The sequence below is a fragment of the Ruditapes philippinarum genome, unplaced genomic scaffold (assembly GCF_026571515.1).
Source record: "Ruditapes philippinarum isolate M1 unplaced genomic scaffold, ASM2657151v2 ctg1638_1_1_1_1, whole genome shotgun sequence".
Taxonomy (NCBI): Eukaryota; Metazoa; Mollusca; class Bivalvia; order Venerida; family Veneridae; genus Ruditapes; species Ruditapes philippinarum.
Window position 1 is genome coordinate 95491 of NW_026865446.1, and position 22064 is coordinate 117554.

The window sequence follows — 22064 nt, forward strand, 5'->3', positions numbered from 1 at the left end:
TTTCTGTCATATAAAATATCACTGAAATCTGACGGTCAGTGTTACCTTGAATCGAGCCAATATTGAGAGTATTGCTATAATAATATCGTCTAGCTTGGCTTTGGGAAATGGTGGCGAAAGCATGAAGGGTCATTTTTGGGCATCTAAACCGAAAAGCATTGCAAATACATGAACCTAGCCCTTTTGTGCTGTGACTGCTCTAGTTTGAATAAGCGGATATCGTCTCGTTTAAGCTGATACAGATATCTTTCTGGTCGAGACGCTTAGGGTGCGTATTTACCTACAACTATGAAAGACCAAGTTATTTTTATCATCTTTATTTCAATACCTGCTTTTTTCATATAACAAGAACAAAATAAATGCATGTATTATACATTCAATCAATATTTTCACCTTTTCTTCATAAACCCATCACAAATATTCATAAAAAGTCATTTGATTCTTACCAAGGTAAAAAAAATCATCAAGATAAATGAAAAAAATCTACAAAGGCAATTTCGTTTCCGTCAATAAATGTGGTGATATTTTTCTACAGATCATATATGATATCCCTTAAAACTTGCAAATTAAAAAAAAAATGAAATCCTTGAGAAATTTTTATTAAAGTAAACCAAAAAATTAAGTGGTATACCTTCCACTTTGGTCAGTCTACTTCTTAAAGAAGTACAATAAATTAATGCATTTCTATGTTTTAAAATTCCACTATCATTAAAGCGTATGCAATAGATAAATAACAGTGCAGTAATTCAAAATGTCTGTAGATGAAAATCTATATATTTAAAACTATTCAGTAAAATTTTAATCCAATTTTTCTGAACATGTTAGTAAATACAATTTCATATTTATAACAAATTAATAAACTAACTCGTATATTAACAAATGTTTTTTTTTATATAACACTTTATTGTTAAGAACAGACTAGTATTTAAGTCTATACTGAAAACAGTTAAATACATCCAATTCTATATCAGAAACTCTTTCATAGATCCATTTTTTTATTTTTTAATAGATGTGGAAATCCAATTCTTTTAATTTGATTTTAATAAAAATAATAATGACTAACATGTATGCCCAATTTTGTTTTATAGCAGACTAAAATCAGGACAATTCAGTTCTATGGTAAAAACAATATGCATATATGTTTATGACAGTTCTGTTCATCCATTTCTATATATAGAACCAATTTAATATCCAGAAAATTTAGCTCAATAAATCCAATTTTGCATTAAATCTAAAACAGTTCACTGTATCCTATTATATATTAACAACAATTCAGAAAATCCATTTTTTATAATAAGAACAGTGTATTCAGTATATCAAATGTCTCTTTTAGAACACTTCAGCAAATTCAATTCTATTTTTAGCAATTCTATAATAAGAATAAATCAGTACATACAGAGATATATTAACAAAAGTTTATTCAGTAAATCAAATTTAGAACAGTTGAGAAAATTCAATTCTTTATTTTTAAAAATTCAATAAATCCAATTCTTTTTAGAACAATCCAGTAACTTAAAATTCTGTATTTAGAACACTTTCAGATGTTGAAAAAGACCCTTGCCCAACAGCAATGAACTTGGCATGCGGTTTATCTCATGGGCTAGCAAAATATCTTAATACATGTTTAAAGATAGAATTGCCTGGTTACTAGCATGACTTTCATGTAAATTGAATATTTACTTTCATGACTGTATTACAGTAAATCCAATTTTATTCTTGAACCAGTTCCAATTGAATCCAACTCCATATAAACATATAATAGGTTAAAATGAATAAATGAATCAGTCATGTTTCCTCCTTGTATCCTGAGGTTTTCTGAACACAAATATCAATAAAACTACCACAAGTAAACACACAGATGGCACACCAAGTATCAGTAACCAGTTTTTATTTGGGTCTTCTACTTGTTGCTGAAAACAAAAAAGTAACAATCTAAATAAAGATTAAATACACCATTCTATGAATTAGCATCAAGTAAATAGTTGAATATTTAATAGCATTTACATGTACTTTTTCCTTTGCATGTGGGAAGGAGGGCACATATGATAATGAATTTTTACAACCAACTATTCTATGCAATGACTCAATGCAAATATTTGAATATTTAATGGTACAAGCTGCCATTTACCATTTTTCCTTTGTATGTGGGAAGGAGGGGATATGGCACTGATTTTTACAACAATTTTTACAACCATTATAAAAGAATTGAACGCCATTGAAAAAAACCACCTTTTTAAGGGATTGTATAAAGAGCCCCTGTTATAACTGGGGTTGTTTTTTAATATCTGTAGAACAATTACCTCTTTATAACAGCAATATCATTTCTTCCTAAAATATAGATTTCTACTATTTAGAGGAACATCTCTAAGCAACAACCAATATAATTATTTGGGGCTTAACTTTTTAAAGTCCAGCTGTGTTGCACTATTACTAAAAAATATCTACTTACTTTTATATACATTGCTATAGATTCTGTTAAAATATCACTGAAAATAAAAAAGTTGATATTTTTTTTATAAGGAAAAAATATGAAAGGCAATGAACACGTGTTCATATACAGTAACAAATGGAATTTAGAAAATGCGTATAACTAAACAGATGTAATACAGAAAATGTGTACAATATGGAATTTTGAAAATATGTACAATATAACATTTGAATTTGACCCTACGTAAAATCCTCGAAAAAACTGGACAACCCCAAAGTAAGCCCAATTAAACCACCAGTGTGTTAGTAGAATTTAAAAAGTAACATGCAGATAGCTATTATTGCAGAATCTCCAGGTTAGTTCAGACCAAAATATCCAAAATTGCCACCCTGTACATTAAAACATGTATGAGCCAAAGACCACTTTGCAAGCTGAATTGATATAAAAAGAACTTGTCATCTCAGAAAAGATTTGAACCTTCAGTGGTAAGGTACTAGCAAAACATAATATTATACTCACAATGATGTGGGCTCCCTTGGTACAGGTGATGACTTAACATTCTTATACCAGGTCTCAGTGAAAGCTATCAATGAGTTTGTATCAAACTTCCTAGGTTCATATGGGTACATTTTGCCTTTCTTAAACCTGTTATTATAAAAGACATTTTATTTTCAGTTAAAATGACATTATGCTCATTTTTCCATTGTCAAGCTGAGCTGAATTGACTGTATATTTCAAAAAAATTTCTGTTATGATGGAAATTGACCAACAGTTTATATTGGAAAATGTTTAGGATAAAATATAAATCTGCCTAAAATATAAAAAGACTGCCCCACTATTTTTATAAATTGAATATGTTTCAGATATTTTCTGATCTGGATGGATATTTAAATAAATTTCCCAGGGCAACAGGAGTTATCTATCTTTCATGCGAAGTAAATTATAAGATTTAAAAGGAATTAAAATGGGAAAATGTAAACATATTTTGACATTGACCTCTTCACTCCTACATATCCTGGGAAGGGCATACTGTCACTTTAAATATAACAATACACATACTCTGTGAAATAAATGGCAACTCAGCTTGGCAATTGTATAGGTGATATTATTTCAGGCATACAAGGACACTAGGAGTAGAATCATAGACATTCTGTATACTAAATGAATAATCTCCTCACAAGAACTCATTTCATTATTAGTTGTTTAGGTTGAAACACTTTTAACTCAAATCATGCTTAAAATAGCAATGAAATCAAGCATTTCCCAATAAATTTAGAGTGAATTTCTTTATATTCTTTTCCATATTTTCTGTTTAAACTGCTAACAGTTTTAACTGTTAGGACACATTACACAGACAATGAAAATTAATAATCTGGGTAAAAGGAGTAAAAACATGTTCAGAAAGTGTCCAAACATTCTTGTCTTAACACCTGCATCAAATAGCAAAAAATATCTTTAAAAAAATCCAGTCCTTTCATGCTAAAATTCTTAGTGGAGTCCCTTTAAGCATCTGAGCATTTTATATTTCATATAATATTAAGTGAAGGCATCAGCAATTATTGAAGCAAAAAGCCAAGAAACTTGTCCAAGACCCAGCAGTTTTGGCTTATTACTTTAAAACCATAAGAAGAAAATGATATTTATAGTCTTTTGGTGTAATACTTACAAAATTCCATATGGGCATGTTGTAATATTAAATCTTTTAGTCAACTTTGGGTTCTGATCCACATCAATCTTTGCAAAGCTCATTCTATATTTAACACTAAAACGAAACAATAATGACAGTATGAGGATAAGTTTAATAAAAGTTTATAATTTGAATACAATGATAATTAATGTTCTTATATACATATTTTGTAATACATTTCAGATTTTATGTCTTGTTTGCAAGAATTTATGTCTCAATCTCAGGTTTGATGTCACATTTACAAGTTTATGTCACATTTACAAGTTTCATGCCAAATTTACAAAGATTTTAAGTCACAATTACAAGTTTTATGTCACATTTACAAGTTTAATGACACATTTACAAGTTTTATGTAACATTTACAAGTTTTATGTCACATTTATAAGTTTTATGTCACAGCAGCAAGTTTTATGTAACATTTACAAGTTTTATGTCACATTTATAAGTTTTATGTCACATATACAGGATTTTTGTCACATTTACAGGTTAAATGTCACATTTACAATTTTTTTGCACATTTACAGGTTTTATGCCACATTTATAAGTTTTATGTCACATTTACAAGTTTTATGTCACATTTACAAGTTTTATACCATATTTACAATATTTATGTCACATTTATAAGTTTTATGTCACATTTACAAGTTTTATGTCACATTTACAAGTTTTATACCACATTTACAATATTTATGTCACATTTATAAGTTTTATGTAACATTTACAAGTTTTATGTAACATTTACAAGTTTTATGTCACATTTATAAGTTTTATGTCACATTTACAGGATTTTTGTCATATTTACAAATTTGTGTCACATTTACAGGATTTATGTCACATTTACAAATTTTATGTCACATTTACAGGTTTTATGCCACATTTACAAGTTTTATGTCACATTTACAAGTTTTATGTCACATTTACAAGTTTTATACCACATTTACTATATTTATGTCACATTTATAAGTTTTATGTAACATTTACAAGTTTTATGTCACATTTACAAGTTTTTTGTCACATTTACCATGTTTACAGAATTTATGTCACATTTACAGATTTTATGTCACATTTACAGGTTTTATGTCACATTTACAAGTTTTATATCACATTTACAGGTTTTATGTCACATTTACAAGTTTTATGTCACATTTTCACGATTTGTGTCTCATTTACAGGTCTTATGTCAGCTTTACAAGTTTTATTTCACATGTAAACATTTATCGTCACATTCACAAGTTTTATGTCATATTTACCTCTTGTTTAGACAATAGGTAGTTCTAAAGTCAAATTCAATCCTTACGTTTTCACAATGGTTAGTTGGAAGACCAAAATAGAAACCCCAATGTTTTAACAATGGATCATTCTAAGATCAAATATAGAAACCACCTTGTTTTGATTCCCTTGCATTTGTAATTACATTTATTATTCAAGAAATGTTAAATAATCTAAAAGTCCCTAAATAAAAAATTAAATATTATCAATAAATAACAAAGACAGTAAAATATAACAAAAAGCTTTATAATTTTCTTAGTGACTGATAGAATTTCCAAGTCTTTTGATCTCTTAGTTTAATGGGAGACATAGGCAAAATTTTTATTTCTTCTATTTGAAATTTTCTTTCAATACTCTATAAATGTTGTCAAAATGAATACACAAAGCAGTCACAGGAACAAAACTTTTCTCCTTACAAACAATAAAATGGTGGTTTCCCAACTTGACCCATGTGCGTCAGGTTAGAGCATTTAGATTTCACAATAGTTGATATAGAGAACTATGAAAATGTTAAAGTACCTGTCAAAATGCATGACTAAGACTTATTTTAATCTAACATTATATCTACAATATCTGCTATTGTAATTTCCAGTGTTTTTTTCCTAGTTACATGACTTGTTTTATAACTACTCAGTGACTCTGGCGGTGTCTTAATTTCGTTCAACATAAAAAGATATAATTACGCTTCAAGCCCAAAATATATAGAGAGTATTAATTTTGTTTAGTTCAGTGTAAGATCGGAATATATATTTCACCGAGTGAGCACCAAAAGGTATATTTCACGAGTGGCACAGCCACGTGTGCAATATGAACTTTTGGTGTTCACAAGGTGAAATATATTTGGATCTTACACTAAACTAAACAAATTTTCTTTTTATTATATGCAAAGAAACGTTTTAAAAAGACATTAAACATAAAACTGAATGAAAAGGCAAATAATAATACAATGTGACGTCATTTACAACGTCACGTCATTAAGTTGGTACCCAGTACTCTGCACGCTGGTATTTCACTGAAACAACGTAAGGGGCTTAAATTCAAAACAGTGAAATTATCAAAGTGGTAATTTCACTGTTTCAAACAGTGAAATTACCAGTTTTATATCACGGATATATTTCTATAAACCACCAAAAAGCATGTAAAAAATAGTAGTTATACAGAAATCCATGCTAAGACTTTTAAAAATATCATTAAACATGATTTGAGTAAATAAGATCAATTCAATATTTTTGTCATTTATTTGCCCGAGTATCCCTCTAATTGGTGTAAGGTTTGATAACTATACCTTATAGCTGCACATTCAACACTGGATAGTATCTTCATACAATCCTCACAGCCAGGTTTATAACTGTAGATATACAATGTATATTTCATTATCCATTATCTGTATGTAGTGCATGGTTAAGTTATACGATGCCAGTAGTCAGGTAAATTCCCCTGATCAGGTAGTAAGGCAGATCCCCCTGATCTGGTAGCCAGATTTAATTACCATATGGTACCAAGTTTTATTATATACTTATAAATAAAATATTGAGAAAAAATTGATGAAATAAAATGCATATTTTCATTTTCCGTATTTTCACTGTAACAAATTTATTTTTCATTGCAGTGAAATGGACTACAGTTTTCTAAATTCAGCAAATAAACAAATTTTAGGGAAAATCTTTCAAATTGTAATATAACAAGATATGTTTGTAAAACATGTATGCCCCCTATCAGCAGCCAATTAGTCATGTGATAAGGTTATTATGCATCACTTCTGACCCAGTGATCAAACAATTAATAAGGGTTATCAAGTATCTACTAGTCATGACCTTAACCTTTGACCCCTTGACCCAAAACTCAAAAGGGGCCAACTGCTGGTCACGACCAATCATCATACAAAGTTTGAAGTTCCTAGGCCTAAGCATTTTTAGTTAATTGATCAGAAACCGTTTTTACCTACAAGGTCAATGTGACCTTGACCTTTGACCCCTTGACCCCAAAATCAATAGGTCATCTGCTGGTCATGACCAATCACCATACCAAGTTTGAAGTTCCTAGGCCTAAGGGTTCTTTAGTTATTGATCGGAAACCGTTTTTACTTACAATGTCAATGTGACGATCATCTGCTGCTCATGACCAATCATCATGCCAAGTTTGAAGTTCCTAGGCCGAAGCGTTCTTTAGTTATTGATCAGAAACCGTTTTTACTTACAATGTCAATGTGATCTTGACCTTTGACCCCTTGATCCCAAAATCAATAGGGGTAATCTGCTGGTCATGACAAATCACCATACCAAGTTTGAAGTTCCTAACCCTAAGCGTTTATAAGTTATTGATCAGAAACCATTTTTACTTGCAAGGTCAATGTGACCTTGACCTTTGACCCCTTGACCCAAAACTCAATAGGGGTCATCTGCTGGTCACGACCAATCATCATACCAAGTTTGAACATCCTAGGCCTAAGCGTTTTTAGTTAATTGATCGGAAACCGTTTTTACCTACAAGGTCAATGTGACCTTGACCTTTGACCCCTTGACCCAAAACTCAATAGGGGTCATCTGCTGGTCACGACCAATCATCATACCAAGTTTGAACATCCTAGGCCTAAGCGTTTTTAGTTAATTGATCGGAAACCGTTTTTACCTACAAGGTCAATGTGACCTTGACCTTTGACCCCTTGACCCCAAAATCAATAGATCATCTGCTGGTCATGACCAATAACCATACCAAGTTTGAAGTTCCTAGGCCTAAGGGTTCTTTAGTTATTGATCGGAAACCGTTTTTACCTAAGAGGTCAATGTGACCTTGACCTTTGACCCCTTGACCCCAAAATCAATAGGGGTCATCTACTGATCATGACCAATCACCATATCAAGTTTGAAGTCCCTAGGCCTAAGGGTTCTTTCGTTATTGATTGGAAACCGTTTTTACTTACAAGGTCAATGTGACCTTGACCTTTGACCCCTTAACCCCAAAATCAATAGGGGTCATCTGCTGGTCATAACCAATCACCATACCAAGTTTGAAGTTCCAAGGCCTAGGGGTTCTTTGTTATTGATCAGAAACCGTTTTTACCCAAGAGGTCAATGTGACCTTGACCTTTGACCCCTTGACCCCAAAATCAATAGGGGTTATCTACTGATCATGACCAATCACCATACCAAGTTTGAGCTTCCTAGGCCTTAAAGTTCTTTAGTAATTGATCGGAAACCGTTTTTGCTTACAAGGTCAATGTGACCTTGACCTTTGACCCCTTGACCCCAAAATCAATAGGGGTCATCTACTGATCATGACCAATCACCATACCAAGTTTGAAGTTCCTAGGCCTTAAGGTTCTTTAGTTATTGATCGGAAACCGTTTTTGCTTACAAGGTCAATGTGACCTTGACCTTTGACCCTTTGACCCCAAAATCAATAGGGGTCATCTACTGGTCATGACCAATCACCATACCAAGTTTGAAGTTCCTAGGCCTAAGGGTTCTTTAGTTATCACTCGGAAACCATTTGGTCGACGGACTGACAGACCGACAGACCGACAAGTGCAAAGCAATATGGGGGTATAAAAATGAAAAATGTATATAATAAACAGAAAATTCAAGTTTTTATCTATAAATACAGGATTTATTTTCATCATGTGGTATGAAAATTATCATATTTCACTCCTGGCTAAAAACACTCATGAAATATTCATATTCTCTATATATTCTCCTTATATAAACAAGAGCCCGGTTTGAGCCGGGTGATGCTCCACGAATAGGTTTTGGACACAGGAAAGTACACCTCTTGTAGTTTCAGAGTTATGTCCGTGGAAAAAGTTCAAAGTGCAATAATTCCAAAATTAGGCAAGGCTGTTACAGTTTTTTGCACTGCACTTCTAATCAATGTGATCTATCAACTTACAAAGTTTCTTGATGATATCTCTTATGATGTCCTGGACAATTCAAAAAGTAAAAATAAACAAAGGGCAATAACTCCAGAATAAGGCAAGGTAGAGTTATGATTCTTGTGCACTGCACATCTACCCATTGAGATTTATCTACCTACAAAGTTTCATGTTGATATCTCTTATAGTTTTACAGCTATGTCCTGGACAAGATTTTTCTAAAAGGGGAGATTATTCAAAAATAAGGCTTAACAGAGTTATGGTTCTGTTACGGGGAGATAATTCAAAAACCGGGCAAAATAGAGTTATGGTTCTTTGACACTGCACTCCCCCTCGATGCACTCTACCACTGTCTGAAGTTTCAACAGATTATCTCCAAGGGTTTTCAAGTTATGCTCCGGACAAGACAACGGACGGACGGACAGACGGACAAGGCGCCGACTATATGCTCCCCCGAAATTTTTCGGGGAGCATAAAAATTTCAGATTATATAAATAAATAGGGACTAAATAGGGAACCGTACATGATAGCACAGAATGATGTGCCAGCTGATCCTAGTCACTTTGGTAGAATATGCTGCCACTAGTAAACTATGAGTTCAAGTCTTCTTTCCAGTTTTAAGTTTATAATGTGACAAATGTTACAATGCATGGACAGGACCATATTTCTAGAAAACTTGTTTTAAGGATGATCAATTTAACTTAACTTTCCCTGTGATCAATGAACCTCTGCTACATGCATAATATTTATTATATATATATCTACATATGATAACTTAACAAATTTGTAAAGAAAGATAACTCTTACTTACAACAGGACAAACCAGTCCCCAGTTGTTGCCCCTGTTGATGCCTGGGTAAGATGTTCAAATGAATCGTCATACAGATCTTTAGTTGCTACATCTGAGGCTTGTGATAACCATTCTACAAGCTCTGGCAGGTCATCAGAACTGCTTAACTTACCTGTAAATAACAATAATACTAATCTGAGTGAAAAACTTTTTATGCCTTCTAAATTGGCATCCTCGGATACCCACGGTTGATTAACATGTAACATAACATGTTATTAACCGTGGGTAAAAATAAATCAAATTGTGTCGATATACAGCAGCAGATGCGTTAAATATCGACCAATGAGACTGTGTTTAGCAAAATCTATATTCTTGGACAGCAAAGGAAAACAACTATCAGAAAGAAAATAGCAGCGCCCACGGTGTAAACCTGTTCACATGTCCTATAGAACAAAGCATTTTGCTTGGTTTTCATTGCCTTATGAAATCCGGAGGCAACCAATGAAAAAGCTGTTTTTGACACACCTTTTATCGACTGGATATCAGCAAAAAAAAACACATGGCTGATAAATGTTAATGGTTCAGCCGTGGGTACCAGACGATGCTAAATTGGGAAAATTTAACATAGTTGCCAAAACAAAGTTTAGAATATTAAACAATACATTTTAAACCATTCACTTTTTATTCAGATCATGAGATGATAACAATGTTATTTGTGCTTTTCATAAATATGCCTTAATAGTTGAACTCACAAAATCCTGACAATTTTTGGGAATTTTCATGATAAAATTGGGAATATTAACAATAGAAATTTTAGGCTGTTTCAAAACAAAAATTGAAAATATCAATGCTAATATACCTTTCTGTCTGAAATCTTAATAGGTTTATATTGTCTTAATAAACTAGATACAGGAGAGTTGCCCTTGTTCATAAGAAATCAGACTCTGAAAGCAGAGACTGTGAGGTTCAGTTATTCAAAGCCTCTACTACCAGTATAAAGCCCTGCCAGTATGCTTATCAGTACAGGATGACCAAAACTCTAAACTTTTGTGTTGGTAGCTCAGTATTTGTATTTTGATAGCTTTTGGCAATTTGAATGATATGAAGAAATTTTAGGTATACTAACATCTTTAAAGGCCTATTTTGACTCCAGAATGCTGTTATTTTTCATTCTCAGAAGCTTTTATTTTATGTGTCCTGTTATATTTTCAAAAATATTACTCATTGGAAAATCTCCTAAACAACATTCTGTTTCTATTACTTTTTGATCATTAGTATAATTATAGTGTATGGAAGTCAAAATACTGATTTGTTTACATTTTACTACTTTTATGACAAAATAATTCACATTTGGTGCAATATTTTCAGGCGATAAGCATCTAACATGCTCTCAAACCATAATTTGAACATTATAAATCTCATGTTTGACCATTGTAAGGAATAAGAAATTTATTCAATTCTGAGGCATAATGTGCCTTTAAGAAGTGAAATTTTACCATTATATAAAGCCGGGTATCCATTCCTATAGTAGACTAGAGACGGGTAATCTAGTGCACCGAGTTTGTCCGCCAGTCTATCATCAATCACATATCTCTTCAAGATTTCTAAATATAGATTCGAATGATATACATGGGTAACAAAAGCAAACACAGGACAGTCTTGTTAAGCCACCCGAAAAAGTTCTTTGCATTATGCCAAAATTAATCTTTTGTTATCTTTAAAGGAACTCCACTGAGGTTTATGAGCCTAAATACATGAAATTTTAATTTTTCACATAGATAAACATGAGCACTTAGAACATAAATATTAATAAAATATAACCAAAAATTTTGAAGAAATACATTGAAAATCATATGTTTGTGCTATTCTCAGTCCGATTTGAGTGAAAAGCGTTTCAATTTTGGGTCATTTTTCACTATTATAATAATTGTTCTGCAAAAATGGAGCGAGCTAATGATCTGAAATTTTGCACATAAGTTATTAGTATAGATCTACATCAAATGGAGTAATAATCTCAAAAAACTATTTCCAGTCTCGTCATGTCAAAAAGTGGAGTCCCTTTAAAAAAAAAAAAAAAAAAACGTTAACAAAAAAATGTTAGCCACATCACTACATGATATGAATTAAGGAACTTTTATTTCAAACAATTTGGTATTTGTGGCATGGCCAATTTTCAGGCATCAGACTAAGTAATCTAAAAACCACTAGCCTAATAGGTTCAAACCCACTAGGAGCAGCTCATTTTTTCTTGAGCAAGAAACTTTACACTCACTGCTCAGTACTGGTCAGATCCTACACAATTAATATAAAATAAATTCTGTATGAACTAAATGATTAGATATCATAATTACAACTGTTGACAGTTTCTCTGAACATTAGAAACATTACATACCTGTTTGAACAAGATCCGGCTGTGGCAGGCGACCCAAATATTCAAGTGCTTTATTGCATGATGGACATTCCCCTGAAGCCTCTAGAAAATGAAATCATAAATGAATATAATCATAGGATGACATTTCAAATGAAATCTTTCATGCCAATATCATGTCTAACTTACAAAATGATACAGATAGCATGTTTAATAAACTATGCCATCATTATATATTCATTTCATTTGCAATACATGTCTTTTATCACAGGGGTTAGAAACTCTATCCCAAAAAAAAGAAATATATTGAAAATTTTATATATAAACCCTCCCCCCCCTCCTGATTCAACACCTGATATACCCTTACACTTCTTGCAGTGACTGAATTTATCTATGGTTCAAATGCAAACCAAATTCAGTCGGCACATCCCTGCCATGTGATAATAGACTTCATTGTTCGCTATTCAGTAGTCTTATAAATATGATGTTACTTTGAGATATTTTTATCATATTGATATGCACAATACAAAAAGAAGTATTCATTCATTTCGAATTAACTGCTGTTTAGTCGGGTAATTTTGACTAAAACCCAGCAGTCAGGTCTCTGTCGACTTACACTTGCAGTCACTTAGGGATTACATATCTTCCCATAACTTGAAATGATTGTAAGGACAGCTGTATTTTCTTTAAGAGTAATCAATTCCCTACCATTTGGTACCAAGATTTGGAAAATTGGTGAAAAAATTGAGTTCATATTACGATGACTGCTGAATAATGTGCGATGAGTTGCATACCTTTACTAAATGATATATGTATCAATTTTATTTTTTGTGGGAAATGAAGGAAATTGAATTAAAAGCATACACATGGTTATGAGAGGTAGGATTGTTTTTTTTGTTTGTTTTGTTTTGGGTTTTACGTCACATCGACACAGTATGGGTCATATCGCGACGTTCCAGCTTAATTGGTGGAGGAAGACCTCATGTGCCCTTCCGTGCATTATTTCAGGCACAAACGGGCACCTGAGTAGAACCATCGACGTTCCGTAAGCTAGCTGGATAGCTTCCTCACATGAAAGAACCAAAGTCCCTGTCGGGATTCGAACCCACAGCGGTGAGGGGCAAGTGGTTTGAAGTAAACGACCTTAACCACTCGACCACGGACGCCCCAGGTAGGATTGTACCCAGCAGGCACTCAACTTTGTTTCAACGTTGAAATATGGTCGTTACGTTGTTCAACCAAAATTCAACTATAAAGGACCACATGGATCTATTGCCAATGTATATTCAACGTTGATTCAACGTTGTTTATGGTCGAGGTTTTACTTTAAGTTTTATCATTATCTAAACTTTTATACCACTTATTCTGTGTAATTATTTCTTTATTTAATTGGTCTGTAAGTGATTTTTGTCAGGAATATTAAGTGACCATTTTTTTGTGGATATTAAAATATTTTTTGAATAAGCTCTTAAAAATCTAGAGTTGGAAATAATTTTGCGCTTTCCGTTTACGCTTTAAATATAAGTATGCTGTTTTATATATTTATTTACTTGTTCTTATTAATTATATTGATTAAAACCCCGTTTATAAAATAACGCTGATCAGGGGAAGTAATTGTTGCGGATACTTTGGTGTCCATGATTATCGTTCTTGTGAATGGTGGCGCTGTTTTGAAATTTGAACAGATACAGAAGTCGATGATTTATTTGGATTTCTAAGGTATTACCATAATGTTTTACTTTAGTTTGCAGATTATTTTTCAATATGTAATTACTTATTCTAAAAATTCTACTTTGATTTACAAAGAAATGAGAGATCTAAACACATGATTGAGTTGATTTGACACGTTTTCACGACCTAATTGGTACTTACGCGAAGTTATTGATGCCGATGTTACAAGTCTTGCCTTTTTTAAACTTATTTTTCATATTATTAAATTTTATTTTGCTGCTATATACCAATTAAGATTTAATCAATTATCAGAGTGTAACCTATAAAGTGTAGTTCCGCCCACATAATTTATGTCCCAATACGATTCGTCTATCTAGCTGTATTTATATTTAAGTGTTAGTAAAATACAGTGCTAATTGGTCTGAAAAATAAATTATATTCATTACATGATCAAAAAATATTTATTTGGAGTTAAATAACAAAGTTGGGTGTTAAACTTTTAAGTTTAATTGTCGTGAATTGATAGGGAGTAATAAATCTATTTTACATTCCAGATCCTGATCCAGGTTGAACTTGAGAGTTTTGGAGCTGTAGCCTGTATACCATACATTCATCACAGAAAGAACTTACATTCATCACAGAAAGTACTGTCAGGTTTGTTAAATTAAACAAGAGGGCTATGATGGCCCTGAAGTCGCTCACCTGTATAAAGGCACCCAGAGTGGGGCCAGTTTAAACCCCAGGGCTTTTATTTGAACAAACTTGGTAGACACCCATTACAAGATGTTTCATGCTAAACATCTAAGGTCTAGCTTGTTGAGTTTTTTAAGAAATGATTTTTTAAGTTTTAACTATACACATATAGTTCAAAGCAATGACACCCCTAGGGCGGAGCCAGTTTTGCCCCCAGGGCCTTTTTTTGTTTTTTAAAACTTTGAAGACACTGACTAGAAGATGTTTCATGCTTAATATCTAAACTCTAGAATTTTGTTTTTTTTCAAAGAAGATTTTTAAGTTTACACATATAAGGAAAATCAATGTCCCCGGGGCAGGGCTAATTTTGACCCTAGGGCTTTTATTTGAGCAATCTTTGAAGACACTAACTGGAACATGTTTCATGCATCTTAACTCTAGCTATTTGGGTTTTTTCAAAGAAGATTTTTTAATTTTTTGCTATACACATAAATAAAATCAATGATCCCCGGGGCAGGGCCAATTTTGACCCCAGGGCTTTTATTTGAAAAAATTTGGTAGACACCTATTAGAACATGTTTCATGCTTAATATCTTAGCTCTAGCTCTTTGGGTTCTTTAAAAGAAGATTTTGTAAGTTTTTACTATATGCATATAGGAAAAATCAATGACCCCCTGGGGCGGGGCCAATTTTGACCCCAGGGCTTTTATTTGAACAAACTTGATAGACACTCATTAGAAGATGTTTCATGCTAAATATCTTAGCTCTAGCTCTTTGGGTTCTTTAAAAGAAGATTTTATAAGTTTTTTCAATATGCATATAGGGAAAATCAATGACCCCCTGAGGCCAGGCCAATTTTGACCCCAGGGCTTTTATTTGAACAAACTTGGTAGACACCCATTAGAAGATATCATGCTAAATATCTTAGCTCTAGCTCTTTGGATTCTTTAAAAGAAGATTTTTTAAGTTTTTTGCTATATGCATTTAGGGAAAAACAATGACCCTTGGGGCGGGGCCAATTTTGACCCCAGGGCTTTTATTTGAACAAACTTGATAGACACTCACTAGAAGATGTTTCATGCCAAATATCTAAGCTCTAACTCTTTGGGTTTTTTAAAAGAAGATATTTTAAGTTTTTTCTATCGGTTGCCATGGCAACCAGACTTATGCATGGAATTAAATTCTTTGAACAATTTTTAAAGGTGACCACCAAAGGAACATTCCTGTGAAGTTTGGATGAAATTGGCTCAGCGGTTTATGAGGAGATGTCATTTAAAGTAAAAGTTTACGGACGCCGGACGGACGACAGACAGACGGACGCAGGACGAAAAGCGATCACAAAAGCTCACCCTTTGTGACAGGTGAGCTAAAAATTCTTAAATTTAATATATATGTATTTATTTACAAAGTATAAATATTTCAACTACTGGATGCTGCATAAAATGGTCTTAGCTAGAGCCTATAATATTTATTGGAAAAATGCTGCAAGTAACTGATGGGGAGCAGTTTTGCTTACCAATCATAGGTGAGACTTTTAAATAGCTTCTTTTTTTTTTTAAATATTTTGTTGTTTTATGTACACAATTTTCTGTCAATATGAAACTTCAGTTATATCTCATTTTCTATGCTGTTTTATTATGCAAATGTTAGAGATAAGCATTTAAAGATAAAAATAAATAACTAGGTTGATTAATTATATACATAAATTTAGAGTGACAGTCACTTTTAACTACTAACTTCTTAATTTATATTTGCAGAAAAGCGGGTCTGGGCTTCCAGGCTTGCCCGGCAATAGACTACACGTGAATATTTAAAAGAAAATCAAATAAATAACATTTCAAAATTATATAGAATTCTATACCTATCAATAAAATTTTCAGTGTCAGTTCTAGTCGGGCGCCGCCATTTACAATGTATGTCAATGATAATAGACATACATGAAAATATATAATATATATATATATAATATACATATATGAAAATCTACTGTATTCCGATAACAAAACAAATCTCAACTTTTCGGATTATTAATAATCGTCGAGTGTTCCGAGTGAAAACTGAAGCGGTGTATGTAATATCGAATGACACCTTTAAAACGGAAAGAATGAAAGGATTTTCTAACGACTTCCCCGTTCATAGGCTTTGCCTAATTTCATATTATTTGCAGAAACAGTAAGAGACAGCCAAAGAAGTATTCAAACACCATCATGAAACATTAAAGAAAGATCTAGAAGAACAGATTGTAGCTTAATTGTTGAACTAAAATGACTTCTTAAATCGTTTAAATTTAAGCTGCGCTTGAACTGTATTTTTGAAATAAAATATCTGAAGTATTTAATATTGTCTTCTTTTTATTTTTTTAAACTCTGTTACTCTGCTTTATATCTTAAAATTAAAGTATGGTGGGTTTTCAATGTTGAAATGACATTGAAGCTGCAACGTTGTATCAACGTTGAAATTTCAAAGTTGTTTAAACTTTCAAATCCGAATATAAATCCAAAGTTATTTCAACGTTGAAATCTGACCATAATTCAACGTTGTTTCAACGTTGGTGTGCCTGTTGGGTAGAGAGGGTGAGAAGGGTGCCCAGGGGTATCTATAGCCCAACAAATTGTGCGCTTTTAGGCTTATATTAAATAGACAATGTTCGCCCTTCTCAAAGACAGACATCTATGAAAAATCAGATTATAAAATCGGTCAGTCTTGCAGTTGAAATATTGAGACTACCCGGGGGAAGTGACGAATCAAAGGCGGCACAAAATACACAAATATAGCAATGTTATTTTTGTTTGTATAAAATATAGATTATAATGAGAAATAAATAAGTATTTATAAACTAATATGACTTAGCCTGCTATAACTTTTATTCATTCCGTTGAAATGGGCAGTTAACCCAGCAAATACCCGACGTTGACACAACGTTGGATCAACGTTGAAAATTGGTTGCGACGTCGGCGACCTTCACACAACGTCAAACCAACGTTGAAACCCCGACGTCTAATAAACGTTTCATTTTGACGTTGACTCGACGTCGGACATTGGTCGGTAATCTGACAATTGGTAACTTTAATTTATATAACCAATATATATAAATATAAGCATAAACATTGAGAATTTTAAGTTTCTTTAGAAAGGGAAAATTATAAATGTATTTGCCTAATCGAAACAACAACAGTGTCACGTGGGTGGCTACCGTACGATATTCGATAGGTGGCGCTCGGTAAACGGATAGCCGCAGATCAGTATAATATATATTTGCTCTATTTTCTTTTTAGTAATAACTTATCTCCTCGAATAAGTCAAATAAAAGAAGTGTTTAAATAATTAACAATGAAGTTGTAATCATTTTGTGGGACTCATTTTATAGTGGTAAATAATCTAGTAAATTCGAATTAGAGTCTTATCGGATTTGAAATTCAATTGTTTCGGCGGAAAAAAACGACGGGTTGACAGACAAAGTTGTATATTCCAAACAAACAGAAAAAGGTAGGCAAACGTTATTTATTGTTTTTAATGTTTATTTATCACATGTTTGCATGGATTCGACGGTTAATTGATCATTGTAAAGTTTGACTGGTAAAACTTAATGTCACATGATTTCGCGAGATAAATATTTTCGTTTCCTCGTTAGAGCACTTTATTATTTGCTTTAGAACAATTTGTATTATCAGATCATTTTCCCACACTATATCGCCATTGCCAAATTATTTTTTGCATAATCAATGATATGAAATATACTAGCAATTGAAATAAATAAAAGGTTAAATGCAGTACGTTAATTTAAGACTCTATTATATAAAATTTCCTCTTATTTCTTATCAACATGAATTTCGCTTATATGAGGGGCAAGTCATGTACACATGTATAAGATAAAAAAAATAAACTGTAGGGTCTCAAGCACAGTTTGATTTTGATGTATGTGTAGTTGTTTAACTACAGGTTGTTAAATTGAAGTATTTTACCCATGAGCATACCACGTGTTTCTTATATTATGATAATGATTCATTGCATTTGATACATGTAAATTTGTAAATGATAGAACTTTGGTAAGATATATCTGAAACCACATTGTTTTCGACTACTTATCTTTTCATTAATGTAATCAGACAACATATTATCAGTCAGTAAACACATTATCAAGGTTATAAATCAATAAAAATAATAGTTTGTTAATTAGCCTGCTTATCAAATATAGTGAAATAAGTTATATGCTCATATCATAAAACGTTTGTACCCTCAGCCAGTCTGTCCTTTATACTCTTAGCAGATCGGATCATGCTGGGCAGAGATTATATCTATAAAAATGACAGTAACATGTGAATTTCTTTGATGTTGTAGCATTTGTATAAATAATAAAACATTTGTAAATATAAAAAATATCATTTTCATATTAAATTTTGCGCAGGCAAAAATCGTAATTTTTGACTTAATTTTCAGGCCATACTTAATGAAAATAATTAATTGAACGTTTTATCAGGTTGTTTTTGTAAACATGCTTTGATAATCATAATATTGCTTTGTCTTTCCGTGAATATCAGAGATTGTGAAAATTATGATAATTCAACAACTGTCAAAAAGTTCAGAGGAGGAAGATGAAATTATTAAGAAAAACATACAAGATTTTGTGACAGGTATATTTCAAAATATTACATTGATAACGAAGCCATTTTTATTAAAATCAATGGATATATAGGTACATGAAACTACATGGTTTAAACTAAAGTAAATAAAAATAAGCCAATTTTGTTAAAGTAGATGGAGAGTTTTGTCAGAATTTCATTTAATTGTAATACGTTAAAGTGATTTATTTCTTGCAATTGTAAGTGATTATTTGATTTCTTTTTAAATTTCAGATAGTGTGAATGATGATATCTCAGGTTGGAGACGGTAAAGGTTAAAATTATGATATGCTTAAACCCAGATCGCCATAGTGTAGGTGGACGAAAGAAGAATGCTAATTAAGATATATGAACATTGCTATTTGTAGTAACATCAAGATATTCACAATATTGTTCCATTTAACATTCAGATAAAAAGTACAAAGAAAAAATATACAATCAGTGAGTTTGATAGATGATTGGAAAATCCCAACCTCAGGGTGATCAGTTCAGTCGGAAATAAGCCTTGGTGATATAAGAAAAACATGCATGAATGTTAACCATAAATAATGTCAGTGTTAATGTTTATGAAGAATTTTGTATATCTAAAACATAATCATTTAATACATGAAGCGTTATTTACGTACATACCGTCAAGTTTAATAGTTTCAAAATACATTATGTTAATGTTACATTTGTTAAAGTACCACATTTATTGTTTTGTACACGAGATTCGTATTTAAAATAAATTGTTAAAATTATAAGAATGCTTATTTGTTTACCCTACTAATGAGCTTAAACTGAAAAAAAAATCATATTCCAAAAAGTTTAAAATGAGGTTAAATCATAGTCAGTTAAGGTTGGATTATGGTCAGATAATGGTCAGAAAAGGTTGTATTATGGTCAGATAATGGTCAGAAAAGGTTGGATTATGGTCAGACAATGGTCAGAAAAGGTTGGATTATGGTTGGATAAGGGTCATTTTATGACGTTGTACAGACGTCAGATTCTGACGTCTAAAAAACTTTCAAATCCAACCTTCTGCCAACGTTTACCCAACGTCAGGGTCTAACGTCAGTACAACGTTGGTACAACGTCTTTTGTTTGCTGGGAAGATGTTGTAAGGAAATAAAGTTGTGACATTTGCTTATCTACTATATAGGTTCTTTATTAATGTGCTTGCAATTTTAAATCAAGATATGTATATGGTATTTGTTGTCTTAACTAACATTTTGTTGAAATTTCGTATCATATACAAGTGTCCGTGTTATTTAAAAAAATAATAGCTTTAATGGAGTACATATACAGTATTTTGGTTCAAAACACAATGATAGGAAAATGTATATTTGGGTATGTTTGATTATATCTTAGTGAAAGTGTATATTGTATATTTTTTTGTATAAAACATTTATTTTTAGTATAATTTGGCAATATTTTGGTATATTTAGGCAATATTTGGGCAATATTTGGGTATTTCGTGCTGCCCGCCGCCGAACACCTATGGTTTGGAGCAAAAATGGCCTTAAATCCATTCAACGTAACTAATTAGTAACTGATTAGTGAACAGTGGTGAATAAAGGCAACGTGTCAAAATTTGCATGCAAATTCTTACTAAATAAAACCAGGACAAGGGCATTCGATGTAACAAAACTGTTAAACTCTGTTGACTCAAGCTGCTCTACATCACAAAAACAGATGCCAATAAATTGCAAGAAACAAAAACATATGACAAAAAAAATGTTCGAATTTGCTTTCATTTTGATTTTTCTTCAACGTTGTAAGCGACAAAAATAGATGGATAATTACTGTACAAACTCGTATCTTATTTTGTACGGATCCGTAGGCTTACGGATGATAAGAAATGGACCCTAGCATTATTTCAAATAAAAAAATCAACCCGAATTTGCGTTACTTTCAACAAGAAAGGTATAAATATAAAATGCAGAAATATTTCTCTATAATGTATATACCACAGATATATAAACAATTTAGCTCCACGATATTACACTCCCAAATAGAAATACAAAAACACCCATTCTCTCAGATCAGTATTAATTGAAAGTATTCTTTCATGCTCCTTTAATGATATCAGTTTAACCATGACCTATACCTGTTAGTAAAGATTCCATGAATGCTTGAATGGACCACTTTATTTTAGACAGGCGATTCAACAACAACAACAACAACAAAACACGCACACACGAGCACGCATGCACGCACGCACGCGCGTGCACACACATCTACGACACAGAACAATTGATTTTTAACAAAGTATTTTATTTTGAGTGTTTGTTATATTAAATACTGGTATCCACATGATGTGATATCTTCCTTATTCTATTGACATCAAATTAAGTGTTCATTCCATTTTATTTAAATCAACCGCGACATGTTACTATTGTTAGAGAGAAATACTTGAAAAACATCTTGACACTGGAAGTAAAATAACAACCGAAGAATAATTGTGATTATTGCTTTATTGGTTTAAGTAAGTAAGCTCTGAAAGTGTTTTCTGTTTCAAGCACAATATTATATATGTCAAGTGTCGTTTGAATAGATGAAATTAGATTTATCAGCTTAAAATTCTCCTTAAATGGTAATTGACACGGCAACCTTGAACTATTTTGATAAACTTTACTCAAGTATGGCGGAAATTTAGTGATGCTGATTCATAATGAATTTATCATATTGT

General features: G+C 32.1%; 1 protein-coding gene and 1 long non-coding RNA gene across 2 annotated transcripts; one reads left to right on the forward strand and one right to left on the reverse strand.

Moving 5' to 3' along the window:
* Positions 1-301: 301 nt before the first annotated feature.
* LOC132729055 (thioredoxin domain-containing protein-like) lies at positions 302-21157 on the reverse strand. The gene is made up of 9 exons (XM_060714793.1): positions 20985-21157; positions 12435-12515; positions 11539-11646; positions 10064-10214; positions 6670-6732; positions 4095-4190; positions 2948-3073; positions 2450-2486; positions 302-1910 (listed from the first exon to the last, which is right to left on the reverse strand). The coding sequence occupies exons 1-9, from the start codon at positions 21127-21129 to the stop codon at positions 1782-1784; spliced, it is 936 nt and encodes a 311-aa protein (XP_060570776.1). The 5' UTR covers positions 21130-21157; the 3' UTR covers positions 302-1781.
* Positions 18764-19810, forward strand: LOC132729043 (uncharacterized). The gene is made up of 2 exons (XR_009625564.1): positions 18764-19405; positions 19628-19810. It is a non-coding gene; the product is annotated as an uncharacterized LOC132729043 (long non-coding RNA).
* Positions 21158-22064: the final 907 nt, after the last annotated feature.

Bases quoted from the DNA above. Each gene is read 5' to 3' on its own strand.
- LOC132729055 (XM_060714793.1), bottom strand. From the start codon at position 21,129: ATGAAAGCAAATTCGAACATTTTTTTTGTCATATGTTTTTGTTTCTTG. The intron at 10,215-11,538 runs GTAAAATTTCAC...TGTTATTTACAG, and splicing joins ATACCCGGCTTTATATAATG to GTAAGTTAAGCAGTTCTGAT. The intron at 2,487-2,947 runs GTGAGTATAATA...TTTTATTTTCAG, and splicing joins CCAAGGGAGCCCACATCATT to TGATATTTTAACAGAATCTA.